Below are 18,107 nucleotides of genomic sequence, written 5' to 3' on the forward strand. Positions count from 1 at the left end.
CGGGTTACAGTGATAAGACCTTACAAAACACATGGGTTTGTAAGTGTCCCTATGGCTAAAATGTACAACTGCAATTCCATGTGATTAATAACTGTGATTTTAATGACAAGTTCAAACAAGGATGGCTGCAGCAAACTTGGGGCGACCTAGAGTGTCTGTTCCTATTTTTCTATTCCTACCTCCAGCAGCAAGAATTCCTGTTTTCAATTTTCGTTTTTGACATGTTACTGTCCTGCAGCCGAAACCCCCCATCACTTGTTTAGGATAAGGGTAGGTCAAAGTTCAGGCAGGATTTAGAAGATGACTAAAAAACCTCCAACACAGCTGATCACTAGTTCTAGAATAGTCAAGACTGCATCCTTATAGAAGTCTCTGATATTAAGTGGTCACTCATCAGAGATAAAATTAGATGAAACAACAACGATTTCAAGTTTATCAGCAGCTTTAAAGTGGATGCGAGACAAACTTTTGCTGCCTTCAATTTTCTGCCCCTTACATATAGTTTATTGGACATTCTTCCCCGAAATGGATTTTTAATTTTATTTATTACATAATTGCATGAGATAAATTACGCTGTCACCACCTGTATTTTAAGCTCTTTTTATTCAGTCATGCCACTGACATGACTGAATAAAAAGAGCTTAAAATACAGATGGTGCCAGCGTAATTTATCTTATAATTGATGGAGTGGTGATTCCATTGCTGGGCACCTCAACGACAACTATTGACAGGGTGCCTATCTACAAGATTCCTTACATAATTGCATGTAAATTAATGTACCCACGCCCCCAGCACCTAGGCATTCTGAGTCCCATGCTGCAAGTGCTTATAGGAGCTAAGCGTGGGGAGGAGCAGGCTTTTGCTGAAGCATGCACAAGATTTCAGAGGCAAGGGGGCAGAAAGGGGAGGAGAGGGGAGTGGAGTTTTCACAGGCTGAGGGGTGGAGATGCAGAGCAGCTTGCCTGTGTAATGACGACAAGCAGAATATGGCTGCACTCATTGTATCACAGATAAAAGTAATCATATATACACAGTAAATCTAGCTGTAAACAGCTTGAACAGTATCTTACTGTGTAAGATATATAGACAAGTTACTTGCTATAGTTAGTTTTTCATATCGGATTCGCTTTAACAAAGCAAATGACAGTAGTCCTAGGGGGTGGCACCACGTGTGCCACAAAGCTCTGAGCAGAAAGATGCAGACATTTATACACTTACATGTTGTTTTAGTGATGCTGTTACTAGTACGGCTCTGAACATTATTGCTAGTCACGCTGTACACAGAAAATGTGTATGGCATTCCTGGTTTTAGCCCCGTCATCTGTACACTAGTAGATCTTATTCCAGTCTTGTTCAGATTCCCTGGCATCACATTTACAGTGTAGGAGTAATCACTGCTGTGGATGTCATGGGGTGGTGTCCAAGTAAGATTGACATAAGCCTCACTAGCGGTACCTTGGAGGTTTATTACAAGGGAGGGAACTAGGGAGGCAAACATACAGGAGTTAAATATACAACAGCACAAAACAGAATCTCTCTCCTCATGGTGCCCATACACGGTACAAAAAATGTAAAATTTTCCCATTTATTCGACCAAAACAAATGAATCGAATGTAAGTCGAAATGAATTTTTTTTTTTTTATCAAGAAAAATGAACGTATCTGATTTTTTCATAAAAATCAAATTGGACGTGTTGGAAAAATCTTTATATTTGATCATTTTTTTCTAGATTTTCTGACAAATCGAATGTTCGTGTATAGTACCTCAAAAAACAATTATGCAAAAAAATGTTTCAATCTAATAGAAGAATAGAATTAAATTATCTAATAAAAAAAATTTGAAAAATGTGTACTATGTATGGGCACCATAAGGAAGAAAGCAATAAAGACATGATAATAAAATGTTGCAAAAATCAATACAATGTCAAAGAGTATGATGAGCTATAACTGCAGAAAAACAAACCATTTCAGAAAGAATGTGAATTATAAGAAATTATTACCACTTTTGCTCTGAACTGAACAGCAACGGCATGAAATATCAGTTATTTTACCTCCAGCTGCTTAGCAGAGATAAATGAACTTCCCTGGCACTATGCCAGACTGTAGCTCATGCTACCTGCCGGAAGCTCTATGCAGAGTATAGCGCGCAGTTGGTGCTTTTACTCAACTCCTGGGGGATCCAGACGTCGGTAGCCATTCACCTTCCTGACCACCGAGGCTCTGAATCACTCTGGTGAGATCACGGTCATCGATCACACTACAGAGTTACAGCGCCACCCAGAGGACGGAGGAAAAATTGCTGGCGCCCAGGGAAGTGAGTGAGGGGAGGGGCTGCTGAAGAGACTCTGGCGGCATGATTTTTTCCTGGTTTTAGGGTCCGAAACATTTAAAAAAGACCCTAAAATCTGGAAATAATCATACCGCCAGGGAGGTTAAACCAAAATAACATGATTCATAAAATTGCTTATTTTTTACAATGTTCATTTATAAATTAGTCAGTATTTACCCTCTGTAAAATATTTCCTCTCCCTGATTAACATTCTGAAATGTATCATGGTGGCAACATCTTTAGTACTGGCAGGTGACCTCTGCGGAATGTTCATTTACTGAGAGTTCTAAAGCTAGTACAAAACACATAACTGGTCTCCCAGAATGCTTTGGGGGAGAATTACACAATAATAACATAATAAACAGCCTAAGACAGGCCTGGGCAAACCTTTTTGACTGTGGGTTGCATTCCTCTAACGGCCCCGCATACCTGTGCTCTCCTCTCCTACCACCCACCCATCCATCCCCATAAGAGATGCTAGCAGTGCATAATAATAGGTTAACTCACCCTATCAATCTTTCAGTGGTGAGCTCCATGGCTTCGGCGGTGTCATGTGACATGCTGCATGTTCTGAAGGCAAATCACATGATGCTGCTGTGGCCATGGAGATCGCCACTGGAAAGTGCAATTGGGTGAGTTAAATGTCTCATTACACACCGGACGCAACTTTGCAGGGAGGGAAGAAAAGGAATCTGGCTCTCTATTGACAGGCCATATTCAAAACAACAACGGGTCGGCTAAGGTCTGCTGCCTGTAGTTTACCAAGCCTTGCGTACGTGATATACAGCCACTGATGAGTTGGGCGCAGGACTCTCCAGTGGCGTTAAATACTATTCCCCCCCGAGTTATAGCAACTCGAAGGGAGCTATAATTGGGGGTCTGGCGATTGCCAAATTACTCTTACACTACCTGTGCAGCATAGCACTAATATTATGGCTGCGCCCAGCTTAGTGGCCAGGCACCGGGCACCGAAATGACCTGTTAAGCCAGCCTTGGCCTAGGATAAGCCTCAGTTTGGAGGGTATGGCTACATACCAATATACAGCAATATATAAATATAAGAAGTATTTCTAATGCTGGGACCAGGATATTTACCATAAAAGAAGGTGTCCTTAATAATTTACTGCGTTCTACTATATGTCGTTATAGTTCCCCTTTAATAGCGGTTTGTTTAGTGAGAGCAGTTAGGAATATGCCATACTTAGTCACTGGATTGTAAACTGAGGAGGTAGAAGAACTTGCATTCCTCATGTTGGTATTATTTTGGAGGGTAATAAATGTAGCTGCCCATAAAATTCAACACGATCACTCACTAATCATGTGTGTATAGTAAGGCAGATGGGAGTGCGGTGCTGTATGGATTCTCTTGGGTATAAAGATATGTATCTGGTGCTTCCACAATTGGCTGAATTGACATGGATAACATCATGTTTCTGGAAGGCAAATTTCTATAGTAAATTCACTATGACTTGGGGTGATAGGATTGCTATTTTGCTATTGGTGAAAGAAATAAATGTGTACAGCTGTGTTAGCTATAAAACAAATCCAAATAAAGGCAGCTGTATTTAATGTGAGTCTGAAGTAAAAATATAGAAAAATAAACAGATACTTACCTAAGGAGAGGGAAGGCTCTGGGTCAGGGGCGTAAATAGACATCACTGGGCCCCCCTGCGAAACTTTGGATGCCCCCCCCAAAAAAACTTTGGATGGGGCCCCCCACCCCCCTCGCTTTCTGCACAGGAAAACTGAGGACCAATGTGTTGTCCCCATGCAGATAAAAGCACTTAGACTTAAAGGAAATGTCAGGCAATCTATGCTACCCCCAGATCTACTTACCCGGCGCTTCCTTCAGCCCCTTTCAGCCGACAAGACCCTCGTCGCAGCTCTGCTCCCAGTACATACATACACACACAGCCGTATTATTTTACTACATGAGAGCACATACTATATGGAGGGACAACAGTGACATGCTGAACATAAGATATAGTATTCACTGAAACTTTGGCAAAGCATTCAGAATGTCACTTATTGATACTCTTATTACGGGATCTATGGACTCAGTATGAGACAACAAGCTCTCAATGAAGCAGCAACAGTATGACATCAATCTCCACTCTGCTGTGTTGTAAAAGTAATTAGAGGCCATAAGGTCATTAGCCTGTGTGATAAGAATCTAGGAATCCTTTCAGAGTGAAAAAGGGAAAGTCTACACCTTTTTTTCAAAATGTGACTCTGTTCTTTGTTAGGTTGTACATGCAGTCATCAGATCTTTGCAGCAGTGAGAGACAAATGTTTTTTACGAACCCTAGGGAGCAGGGACAGTGTACAAATTCCAGAGTGTGTATGAGTCCTTATCTGTGTGGTGGACACATGCAGTCAATATAACAATGGTGCGAGAGCAGAATACGTTTTTTTCTCTTGGTGCCCTTAGCTGTCAGTCTCTCAAACTTTTCCCCCCACGGGCCCCCTATGGCTTCTGGGCCCCCTGTGGAGGCATCCCTTGCAGGGTCTATTGTTACGCCCCTGCTCTGGGTCCTATAGAGGCTCACTCTCTTGGTCCCGTTGTTCCGGCCATGGGTCGGAGACTGTCCTCTGCTGCTGCTGGAAGAGCTTCAGAATTCTTCGGAAGCTCCCCCTGCAGCAGCAGAGAACAGTCTCCGACCCATCGACCCCTGCTAACGGGGGAGCAAAGGGAACAGGAAGGCTCTATAGCAGGGCTTCCCAACCTTATCCTTACCACTAACGCTGCATATTTTTCAGAAAACCACAAACCTTCATAGGTGAGGTAATTAGTCTTTCAGTAGAACTGATTAACCACCTCTGTGGATTTCCACAAAGCTTGCACAGTTGGTGGTACTTGGGGACAGGGTTGGGAAACCCTGCTTTATAGGACCCAGAGCCTTCCCTCTTCTTACGCAAGTATCTGTTTTTTTATATTTTCACCCTTTAAATGTTGATTCTTTCAATAATTCCCACATTGTACCTAACAGCTCTGTGTTCCAAGCTCCTTTACCATTTAGTAACAATATGGCTATCATTCATAAAGCATTTTGTGCATGCGGAAATGCTGAAAACAGCTGAATTTACCGAGCACTTAGCAAAGTGTTTATTCATAAAAGCTGTTTCCGCATGAAAAGCTGACATTCCCGAGCAGAGCGATAAATTACCGCCATGTGCGGTGATTATGTTAACAAAGGTCACCATATGTCAATTCATAAAGATTTAGAGCAAACGGTGTCAGCACAGAGATTACCGCTCCCTTTGAAGTAGCGATTACCATGTGGAGAACAGCTAAGCTAATGAGACAGACCTCCCAGGCAGCAGCTGCAGTGAGAGCAGAGCAAAAAAAAAAAAACATTCCGGAATACCAAGGCTGTCTTTCTTAACCCCTTGGGTACCTGTTTTCAGATATGTTTCACATCAGAAAGCCTGCATGTGTAACATTTTTTTGAAGTTCCTCTAAGTTGTGGCAATTAAATAGATTGTTTAGAAAGGCTAATAGACAGATTCAGGGCAAGGAGAGGCAGTTTTTAAAAAAATCCATGTGTAAAGGGATGCTGGGGCTGCCTCTACTATAGTAATGCTGTCTCTGGAGGAGAAAATTTATCAACCTGGCAGCTTCTCATGTTACACAAAAATACCGCCAGCCTACCACCTGCCTAGTTCGGGAAAATACTGAACTTGTATCGCAACTGTAAACATTTTTATGAATGAGCACACAGAAGTCTAAACTACCGAATGCGGTATTTTTTACCGCACTGCTTTTATGAATGATAGCCTATGTGTCCAATTCAGGATAAAGCATGGTCATGTACTGTATATCACTCAACTCACCACTGCATGAAGGATCGGCTGGTCTGGTGGGTCATGTGATACTGGGGGAGATCATATGAGCATATCTTATGCTGGGCATAGACGGTTTGTTTTATATTATCAATCGAGCCGTTGATGGCTCGATTGATAATATTCAACCTGTCCGATCACCGCGGCGGGTCGATACCGTGCTCGATCCCCGCGGGCAGACAATGGTAGAAACGAAACGCTGATAAGGAAGTGCCCGCGGGGACGAGCGGAGATTGATCCACGCTGGCTCGATACCGGCGCATAAATGAACCGTCTATGCCCAGCATTAGGCTTGAGGCCCACCAGAGCATTTTTAGTAGTGTTTGTGCTTTCTAGGAATCTACTGAAAGGCAATGGCACCACAGCAGTAGTGCAATTTCGGGCTGATTGAAAAAAAAATGCTGCACTGCAGTAATTGAACTGGAGTGATTGCATTTAGGCCAACACGGGCAAAATCATTTCAAAATCATGTTTTGATTTCCAGATTGGCGAATGCTTACTGAATGCTGCAGGTGAGTCCCTAGCTGTATGGTAAAGTGGACACAAACTGCCACCAAATGATGAAAAAGTTTGGATCACAGATTCAGTGCTGTTTTAGGCTTCTTTTACACGGCTAATTGTTTTTTTGTTATATAATCTTTATTTTTTCCAAAATTTCTCTTACACAATTATACATATTGTTTCACATTCAATAAATAATTTAACTTATCACGGCAGGTATAGATTCCAATTTGTTTAAGAGAGAGCTACTTATTTATACCCCTCATTCCTACACCTATAGTGTGATTTATACCAGTGGTGCTCAACCTTTTTTGGCCCGAGGGCCGAACTTCAAATCAAGAAAAATCTCGAGGGCCGGAACACATGCATACAAAATTTCGATGTGAAACTTAACGTTTTTCTAGTAACAGTTAACATGGTGTTGGAAATGGAAAGAAAACGACAATATAAGAAATGTTGTACTCACCATTTGATGTACATTTTCTTAATAAGAAGTTTGCGGCTGTTTTTCAGAAACCAATTTCTGGATATTTGGCTCCAAATTTGTAACATTTATTCTTAATACAGAATGAAGATGATCATTTGTGATGCGAGAACGTGAGCCAGTTTTTGCCCTTTTCATCACTGAGAAAGTTTGCTCACAGACATAAGTACTGGCAAAAGTTGTGACCATTTTCAGGCAGTGTTTCCGCAAATTTGGAAAGTCCTGCAGTGGGAGTTCCGCATAAAATTCAGGTAGCAACTTTTCTCTAAACTTGTCCTGCAGCGATGTCTGGCATTGTAACTCAATCAGTTCCAGTTGTAAATCACTTGGTGCAGTGGAAACCTCAACTGAAAATGGGTTTTCAAACAAACGGATTTCATTCTTGAGGCTGTGAAAATCTTCAAACCTTTCTTCAAAACTTTCATTCAGCAGCTTCAAAAGTTGAATCATTTTTCTCCTTGGGAAGGGACTACTCTGTTCTTGTCGCAAGGCAGCGCAGGTTGGAAAGTGCACCAATATTTCTTGTTCTGCTTGTTCTATGAACAGTTGCAATTTAGTTTTAAATGCACTTATGTCTGCATACACATGACAGATAAGTTTGTTTTTGCCTTGCAGCTTGACATTGAGCTCATTCAAATATTCCGTCAAATCGCAGAGAATTGCCAAATCCCACAGCCATGAGGGATCGCCAAGCTCAGGAAGTTGCTTTGATTTTCCAGTCATAAAGATATTGATCTCGTTTCGCAATTCAAAAAAGCGTTTCAATACCCTTCCCCTGCTCAACCAGCGGACTTCACTATGATAAATGACATCTTCGTGTTCTGATTCCATTTCATCTAGTAATTTTCTGAAAGTTCTGTGATTCAGTGCATGGGATCTTATGAAGTTAACAGAGTGAACAACTACTTTCATCACATGTTCCAAATTCAACTGCTTCCCACAGAGATTTTGCTGATGTATAATGCAATGGAGCCCCAATGGTCGAGATCCATTTGATTCGATCACCTTTTGACTTACTCTTGCAACCAACCCATTGTGCCGTCCAACCATGCTTTTTGCACCATCCGTAGTCACTCCTACTAATTTACTCCAGTCTAGCGCAAGGTCATTGATCACTTCTGACACTTCTCTGAACAAGTCTTCACCAGTAGTTGTTCCATGCATGCTCTTCATTGCTGCCAGTTCCTCAGTAATTTCAAACATAGGGGTAACACCACGAATAAATACTAACAATTGAGCAGTGTCACTCACATCTGTAGATTCATCAGCTGCAATTGAAAACATTACAAACTGACTTGCCTTTTTCTTTAGCTGTAGCTGAAGATCGCTTCCCAAATCTTCCACCCGTCTCGTGATAGTCATACGCGACAAGCTAACAGCTTCAATTTCACTCTTTTTTTCCGGGCACAGTTCTTCCACTACAGCCAAGATGCACCTTTTTACACATTCAGAAAATGGTTTGGCTTCCCTACTCAATATATGAGCCACTCTAAAACTTGCTCTGACTGCTGCTTCATTCTCTTTTCTTTTTTGATTGAACATTTTTGGTATTCCACCAAGTTCTTCACGCAATTTGGCAATTTTCTGTTCTCTGTGCAAACCAACATATTCATCATACTTAGCCTTATGTTTTGTTTCATAGTGTCGTTTGACATTGTACTCCTTAAACACTGATGCTGTATACTTACAGATGAGACACAATGGTTTATCTTCATGTTGTACGAAAAAATACAAGTTTGTCCACTTCTCTTAAAAATTTCTGCACTCCCGAGTGCACCTTCAGCTTTTTACGAACCGACATTGTGCCACTTACAGGGCCTGTAGTGTGCCCGTGTATGTGCAGAGGCAGATTAATGCAGCAATGGTATCAGAGTCCAGTACGGTACCTGGGTGTATGCACAGGGCAGATTGATGCAGCAATGGTATCAGAGTCCAGTACGGTACCTGGGTGTATGCACAGGGCAGATTGATGCAGCAATGGTATCAGAGTCCAGTACGGTACCTGGGTGTATGCACAGGACAGATTGATGCAGCAATGGTATCAGAGTCCAGTACGGTACCTGGGTGTATGCACAGGGCAGATTGATGCAGCAATGGTATCAGAGTCCAGTACGGTACCTGGGTGTATGCACAGGGCAGATTGATGCAGCAATGGTATCAGAGTCCAGTACGGTACCTGGGTGTATGCACAGGACAGATTGATGCAGCAATGGTATCAGAGTCCAGTACGGTACCTGGGTGTATGCACAGGGCAGATTGATGCAGCAATGGTATCAGAGTCCAGTACGGTACCTGGGTGTATGCACAGGGCAGATTGATGCAGCAATGGTATCAGAGTCCAGTACGGTACCTGGGTGTATGCACAGGGCAGATATTAATGCAGCAATGGTATCAGAGTCCAGCCTGTAGTGTGCTGGCTGAGGAGGCTGTCAGCTCTGCTGAGGATGAACAGAGGCCTAATTACTCACACGTGGCCTGCCTGTAGTGTGCTGGCTGAGGGGGCTGTCGGCTCTGTGTGGGCCTGAGGGGGGTGTGGGCCTGAGGCGGCTGTCTGCTCTGTGCTGGCTGAGGGGGCTGTAGGCTCTGTGTGGGCCTGAGGGGGCTGTCAGCTCTGTGCTGGCTGAGGGGGCTGTCGGCTCTGCGTGGGCCTGAGGGGGCTGTCGGCTCTGTGCTGGCTGAGGGGGCTGTCGGCTCTGTGCTGGCTGAGGGGGCTGTCGGCTCTGTGCTGGCTGAGGGGGCTGTCGGCTCTGTGCTGGCTGAGGGGGCTGTCGGCTCTGTGTGGGCCTGAGGGGGCTGTCGGCTCTGTGCTGGCTGAGGGGGCTGTCGGCTCTGTGTGGGCCTGAGGGGGCTGTCGGCTCTGTGTGGGCCTGAGGGGGCTGTCAGCTCTGTGCTGGCTGAGGGGGCTGTCGGCTCTGTGTGGGCCTGAGGGGGCTGTCGGCTCTGTGTGGGCCTGAGGGGGCTGTCGGCTCTGTGCTGGCTGAGGGGGCTGTCGGCTCTGTGCTGGCTGAGGGGGCTGTCGGCTCTGTGCTGGCTGAGGGGGCTGTCGGCTCTGTGTGGGCCTGAGGGGGCTGTCGGCTCTGTGCTGGCTGAGGGGGCTGTCGGGTCTGTGTGGGCCTGAGGGGGCTGTCGGCTCTGTGTGGGCCTGAGGGGGCTGTCAGCTCTGTGCTGGCTGAGGGGGCTGTCGGCTCTGGTTACTGCAGGAACCTTCCTGCAATAGGAATCAGCCTGATTCCTATTGGAGGAAGGTTCCTGCAGTAACCAATGAGGAAGGCTTTCTAACTATCCCAGCGCTACCCGGGGCTGAATACGCAGCACACGCGGGTGTATGCGCGCAACTACTTACTTGCCGAATGCCGATGCAAGGATAACGGTCTGTAACAATACCACCCGATCCTCTCCCTCCGTCCTCAGCCTATATCCACCCGATCCTCTCCCTCCGCGGGCAGCCTCCGTCCTCAGCATATAACCACCCGATCCTCTCCCTCCGCGTGCAGCCTCCGTCCTCACCCGATCCTCTCCCTCTGCAGGACACCTCCGCGGGCCACATAAACAGGCCTGCCATTTGTTGGGCACACCTGATTTATACCAATACCATGTCTCTCCCCAATCTCAAGATCTGCTCTAATATTGCTTCAACTCATCCGTTTAAAGGTGCCCATACACTCGTCAGATTGGCAGCAGATAGATAAGAAATGCATCTGATGATCTATCTGATGCGTTTTTAGAACATTTTTTACCAGGATAGAATTCCAATAGAGTTCAGTTTGAAATCTATTGAAATTCGATCTGATGGCATTTTTTTGCCATCAGATTTCCATTAAGGCCAATGCAAACTGATAAGCAATCTCATCAGATCGACCTAAATTTTCCATCCTGCCAGTTCAATAGAAATCCATCCAAATCGGCCATCGATCGGTCGATTGGCCAATCGATTTTCAATCGATCAATCGATCGATCGATCGGGATCGATCGGCCAGAAAATCGGCTGAGTGTATGGGCCCCTTTATTCTATTCCATTCCAATCTGGCCGTGAAAGCTACTCCCTTTAGGGATCCCTCTTTTCTCCTCAGATTACTAGGAGGGATCACCCCCATTCCAACCTCTGTTATCTTACCAATCACTCTTCCCATTCATAAATCCCACTCATCTCCAGCTTTCCCCATCGCACACACATATGAAAAAAAGAAACAAAAAAAAAACTTCCTAACAAAACCAAAGCCAAACAAAACAGCAGCAAAATACAACAAAAGACTCCCCCCTCCCCCCCCCCCCCGAGAGGGGGGCCCAAGCCAGTCCAGAAAGGGCAGCGCGCAATATGTCACCAAACATCAGGGGAGGAGCCTACTCCATCAAGGCTTGTATATAACTTTCCGTGTTTTTAAATTCTATCCATTGTGCCCACACTTTTCGGAATTTCTCTGATTGACCATGCCTCATGAGAGAGAGATCCTCCATCTTCATTATCTCTTCTACCTCCCGAATCCATTCACCTATTTTTGGGGTTCAGGTGCCTTCCACCTTCTAGTAATTAGTATCTTAGTTGCATTAAGCAAGTGTCTCTGGAGCATATTTTTGTACTTCTTAATGCTCCATGGGTTAACATGAAGTAAACAGAAAGCAGGGTCATCAGGACAATCCCCTCCCACTATCCCGCCCATGTAACCCCTAAGTTTCTTCCAAAAATCCTTTAATTCCTCACACTCCCAGAATATATGGAGGATCGTGCCCTTTGCCCTATTGCACCGCCAGCACATGGGTGAAACCCTTGGAAACATCTTATTTAGCCTATTGGGTGTCATATACCATCTTGTGAGAAACATAGTTTGATTCCTGGGTTTTAGACGCCATCGAAGATCTATGGGCTTACACGGCTAATTGTGACTCCGATTTGCAATTTTCCCTGGACACTAGCAACAGAAGAAGAAAAACGCAGAAAAAAAGCAGAATGCAAGACTTTTTTAGGACGATTTTACACTGGAGCTTGGCGGGTGAGGTTCAGTCCGGGGGCCGCACAGCCAAAAACAGGCCTTCGGGGATTAACGTGTTAGTACACAGTAATCCCCTTCTGGCAGCCGGCAAAGAAGAGTATTGCTAAAATACACTTCCCCACATGCGTGATGCATAGAACTTGAGGCGGGCATTTTAATAAACACGCGTCACCACAGACTTACTGTACATGACTTCTGGTCCGCCGAACAACCGCACTGGTTACGTAGGTATGCCCTCATGTCAGGGATCCGGTATGAAAGGCCCCTTAGTAGGCCTGAAAGATAAATCAAATTTAAACCGAAATCGCAATCAAAAAGATCACAATTTCGGAATTGTCAAAACGGCAATTATCGTGATCACGTCATTTCCACATGGGGGAAGTTTGAAAAAGTGGCTTCAAATTTCCCCAAAGTCCCGGCGCGTGAGGAGGCAGCGTTGGACATACCTTCTGCACGAGTCCAACGCTGTCTGTTCTCTATCGCCGTCAGCCGGCTCTACTTTTTGCTTGGCAAAACTCCGGGTTCCTGTATGTCATATGACATACAGGAAGAATTCCGTGCATTAAAGCCTGCTGGGGGCGAAGTGGATAGAGAAGCATCGCTGGACTCGTGTTTGAAGCTATGTCCAGAACTGATGCAGCTTGGGGGACAGAGGAGGCACAGACAGACATAGAGGAGGCACAAAGAGAAACACAGAGACATACCCAGGAGACACAGAGAGAGACACAGCAGGCACAGAGACACAAAGGGGGCAAGAGAAAGACCCAGAGAAGGCATAAAGAGGCAAAGGGGGCACAAAGAGAGACACAGGGACAGAGGGGGAACAAACAGTCAAAGGGGGAACAAAGCTTGATTTGAAGGAAATCGTGAATCTAATTGAAATTGCAATTTCAGACAGAAATCGCTCAATTCAATTTTTTTCCTAAAATTATTCAGGCCTACCCCTTATCCTTTCATTTCCCTGCGGTGGGGTGCTGTAAAAATACCGCACTGCCGCGGTGTGAAATGGCCCTTAATCGCATCAAAAATTGGAATCACATTTAAAATTGCAACAAAATCGGAACTGTAGTGTAAAAGAGCCCTAAGGCCCCGTTCACACAGAGACACTTTTCAGGCGTTTTGCAAAACTTTGCTCATCGCTGGCGATCAGCAAATCGCTGTGTATAATGTATCCATATGGGATCACTCACAGCATTTTTGACAGTTTGATAAAAGAATCCACGCTAGCAAATGAAAGCCAACAGTCAGTTAACCAACAACTGATCACCGCAGATCAGACACTAACCGCTACCATTTGTTAGCATGACCTACACTTCTCAGGGGAGGAGAGATCTGCTTGTTAGGTGAATTATAACCGTCTTCCTCAAGTGCTTAAATAACCTACTAATGTCCTTACTCACAATATCTTCCAATGCACAGCTACAAGATTTCTGAGAGCTGCTCCACTTTTCTGGATCTCCAAGCCTTGTACATCCAAACAGGCCATTTATACCCACCTCTCCTAAAGCCCCTAGCTAATCTTTCTCTGTGTCTAATGTTTTTTCTATGGAGCAGACACACTCCTATCACCCCCATTCTATGCAATCCCCTCCATGCACTGTATCCTTTGTTCTTCTTGAGCTGTAAACTCATCCTAGCTCAGTGATGGATAACCTTGGCACTCTAGCTGTGACAAAACTACAAATCCCATCATGCCTCTGCCTCCCCGAGTTATGCTTAGAGCTGTCAGATCATTGCAATGCCTCATGGGACTTGTAGTTCCACCACAGCTGGAGTGCCAAGGTTAGCCATCACTGTCCTAGCCGGTCCTCATCTGCATTTTATACTTCACATAAATGCAAGATGGCAATTTGCTCCCTTTGTTATTTACTTTTTGCTTTGTAATTTACTAACTGTATTGCATAACTTGGTAGTGCTCTATATAAAAAAAGCATCCACTGCTATTACTTACTATAACTGTTCTACTACTACCAATACAAATAATTCACATAAATTACTCTGGCGTCCATTTGACTGAAATAAAATGATTACTTTCTGTCAGGGCTGGTTCTAGTTACAATGGGGCCCCTGAACAATATGAATCTGGACCCCCCCCTTGACTCCCCTATTTATAGCTGACAAATCCCCCCAGGGTCCCCTGAGTTGGCTGCTGGGCTCCCCCAGGTTTCCCCCTACTTTATTTTGGCCCCAGGGCCTTCGCAGAGTTCTTGGCAGTGTAGCGGCTCCATTAGTCCATGTGCTGCAGTCTTCATCCTTGTAGGGGCGCTGTTCCTTCACTATCTGGTGCATGTTATTACATACTGAGAAGATGCGACCAGCTGGGATGAAGATGGGAGAGCGTGGACTAATGGAGGAGCACACTGGCCGGACCAGGCGAGCTGAAAAAGCTGCAAGACCAAAATAAAGTTGGGGGAGACGAGGAATGAGCTGGGGCTATTGCCCAGTTTGCCCCGAATGGAAGAGCCAGCCCTGCTTTTTGTGGGTTGCTGTGAGTTGTCCCTTTTTATCTACAAAATAAACCAGATAGCATAAATTAGGAAAAATACTAAATATAATGTGAAGGAAGGCAAAGCAAGATGGCCACCTGAACAGACCTGCGGAAAAGAGCTGCAGCCCAACACTTCCAGCTGGTGATCTCCAATGATCCTATCTATTAGCAGCAACTTCTAAAGAAAGGCTGACAAGAACTTTCTCCTCATCCCAAAATGTCTGGGCGACCAGAGATGCTGCAAAGACCAAGCCAGCACCAGAAAACCCCCGAACTCCAAGAAGGCCTTACACCATACTGCCATACACAAACATGTAGCAGTCAAACCACGACCGAAAGCACTATAGAGCCAGAGGGAGCAATCAGAGCCTTTGAGCTAATGGAAGGAATCCAGACTTGCCAGGCTACACTGACAGTAAAGATGGAAACCCTGTAAACCAAAATTGCTCTATTCAAGCAGGATATGAATACCTTGTGGGAGAGAGAGTCAGGGAGGGAGAGGCCCAGATTAGTACCGTGGAAGACACCTCCGTTGTCCATGACATCAGCATCCTTAAAAAAAATGAAAAAACTGGAGGAAAGGACTCAGAGAATCGGAATAGAAGAAGCAACATTCGACTCCTGGGGCTCCAAGGGTGCAGAAGATCCGATAATGCAAAAAGGGGGGACACCAAGATCCCAATGTAGTGTAGTAAGTACTGGCAATGAGTGGAATAATGACAAAGCAAGTATAGTTATACTCACAAACCAGGGTTACCTCTCAGGCAACCACAGTAAATGCAGGTGGGGAGATTAAACCTGACCCCACTCAGGATTAAGAAGTTGCTCTCCGTAGATCAGAAAAAGGAGGTAACACCCCTTCAACAAGGGTGAACTCAGACAATGTTCATGTAAAGAGAGGCGCCAAAAGGATAAAAGTAGCTAATAAAGTTAAAAATAGAGGAGGTAGTGGTGGACTTACCTCCTTCCAAGTAGACAAAAGAAAATGTTGATGTTCAACAACAAAGCAATTTATTTACGTACTCAAAGATTCAGTACAACTCGTTTTTACAGGATTGACCCTGCTTCATCAGGCAATTAGACTTAGCATATAACAAATGCAAGTCTAGTCAAAGCCAAGTGCTTCTGTGCAATTATTCAAGTTGGACCGAGTTCTGGGATGTCTGCATCACTGCAGAAAATTTAAACCATCCATTGTTGTCATGCCAAGCACAGCTGAGGATCAACCAATCCGAAACAGTCTGTATGCATTTTGTATTATTGTGGCTCTGTACAAATTAACAAGCTGACACATTATTGCATTCCAGTGGCTCCAGAGATGTGTTTAGTTTACAGGGTCAGCAATAGATGATTTTCATATTCAGCAGTGATGCACTGGGAGACATCTCCGCACTCACTCCAACCTGAATAATTGCAAATACTTTCTATTTTAAAAAGGGAAACTTTTGTTTTCCATAATGTCTCCTGTGGAAGACAAACTTCTCCTGAATCCTAAAGACTCACCACTGCTACAGCATTGGTCCCAATCCTATGGTCTGTTGAATATGTGTAAAATTAGGAATCCGGTTATACCTGCCACTCTGCTACTCACCCTTCTATATCCAAAACTGATCTAGCTTTAGCTTCATCAAGTGTGGTGCCTCGTGTAGGCTATTGCTCAGGGGAATTTCAGACCACATGCTAATGGAGATCTCACTCTTGGTCCCCTCACTCTTGGTCCCCTCTAGTAAGCCCAGGCCAATATGGAAGCTATCCATGCATTAGGTAGACTGTGACTATATGCAAATGGAAGAGAGGGAGCCAATGGAGAAATTTGGGGCTGAGACTGCTGGCACTGCTAAACCCTTTGTGCAGTGGGATGCGCAGTGGCTAGCTAAGGAGCTGTGAGCCCCGATGCGCACCAAAACCTGCCAATGGCAACTACAGTGTCAGAGGTGCAAGAAGGGGTTGGGGAATAGCTTGTTAATGATTATCACTATTCAAAGTATCTATAGAAGTCATTATTATGAGCACAGGACCAATAGAGAGCTAATACTGTAGTTGAGGGAAGGCCCCTCTGGCCCAAGGGCTCCGATGCGGTCACAACCTCTGCACCTCCTATTGCTACGCCCCTAGGGACGCATATAAAGCGGTAACACTTCGGGCGTGTATCAAAGCCATTGCAAGCACAAGGTTCCAAAACCGCGTCCTCCTTTCTAATGCGGAAAAAGAAGCAGAAAATGCAGAAGTAGAGCAGAAGTATATAGCATTTAAAAACAAAACCTCTTATGATGAGTGGCAGAGAGCTTTGGTCTTGTTGATGGATAGGTGGAAAACTTCATTGGCAAAGGTAGAGTCTGTCAGACAGACACATATCTATGAGAGTGGAGACAAAACAGGCAAGCTACCTCATGGGAAAAGAGCAACTTTCTTATCACATTGGCGCACTCAAGAACTCCCAGGGTAATATCGTGACAGATGCAACTGAGTTCAACATGGAATTCCAGTAATACTAGTCCACTCTATACACCTCTGACACCTCGTATAGTGGAGATCAGTTTCAGGCTTTTTTCGACTCACTGACCTTCCCGGTGGTGTCTGCTGGTGACAGAGCTTTCCTTGAGGCAGATATCACTGAGTAGGAGGTGTAGGTGTGTCTGTGTGTGTGTTGGGGTTATTAAAGGGACTCAGAGCTGACAAATTAAAAAGATTTTATACATACCTGGGGCTTCCTCCAGCCCCATCCGCTTTGATCTCCCCCACGCTGCCATTCTCCACTGGCCGCACAAACAGGTTCCCGTCATTGACGTCAGTCGCGTCCAGCTATGCAGGAGAAGTGCGGACTCTAGGTATAATAGCGCACTTCTCTTTTGTTAGACTGGCTCCGATTGACGGAAGTGCAGGGACCCGGTTCCCGAAGCTGCAGACAGAGGAGGACAGCGGCGTGGGAGCGATCCGAGCAGATGGGACTGGAGGAAGCCCCAGGTATGTATAAAATCTTTTTAATTTATCAGCTGTGGTACTCTTTAAGGACCTACCAACTGCAAAAATCCCCAGGGGATGATGTTCTACCTGTCGAGTTTTACAAGCAGTACAGAAAAATTCTGGCTCATCCAGATGCAGATCTAGAAGTATGCTCTGGATAACACAGATCTGCCTCAGTCCATGCAAGAGGCTCTTATGATTGTTTTACCAAAAAAAAGGACCTCTTACTATGCAAATCTTGTAGGCCCGTCTCTCTCCTTAACCATAAACCTATAAACTTCTGGCCAAAATCTTCTCTAACAGGTTATATACAGTCATTACCTAAATTATACTTCTAGACCAGTCTGGATTTATACCTGGGAAGGGAACAGATATACAGTTGTGTTCAAAATTATTCAACCCCCAATGCTGTAAAGGGTTTTAGGGAATTTAGTGTACATTTGCAATTGTGTTCAGAATGAAATCTTACAAGGACTTTTTAAAGAACCAAATGCAACTAAAATGACATCAA

The 18,107-nt window shown here is 44.7% G+C and overlaps 1 protein-coding gene across 6 annotated transcripts in view; it reads right to left on the bottom strand.

Annotated features, from left to right (window-relative positions):
• PTPRH (protein tyrosine phosphatase receptor type H) overlaps window positions 1–18,107 on the bottom strand; it is a 228,057-nt gene that overhangs the window by 80,188 nt on the left and 129,762 nt on the right. For 5 of the 6 annotated variants that reach the window (XM_068241262.1, XM_068241261.1, XM_068241259.1 and 2 more), the window contains exon 6: window positions 1,219–1,482. The exons of the other annotated variant lie outside the window; for it this stretch is intronic. In XM_068241262.1, the coding sequence (XP_068097363.1) occupies window positions 1,219–1,482 (264 nt within the window). The remainder of the gene's footprint in view (window positions 1–1,218; window positions 1,483–18,107) is intronic. 6 annotated transcript variants of the gene reach the window in all.

The sequence above is a fragment of the Hyperolius riggenbachi genome, chromosome 6 (genome assembly GCF_040937935.1).
Source record: "Hyperolius riggenbachi isolate aHypRig1 chromosome 6, aHypRig1.pri, whole genome shotgun sequence".
Classification (NCBI taxonomy): Eukaryota; Metazoa; Chordata; class Amphibia; order Anura; family Hyperoliidae; genus Hyperolius; species Hyperolius riggenbachi.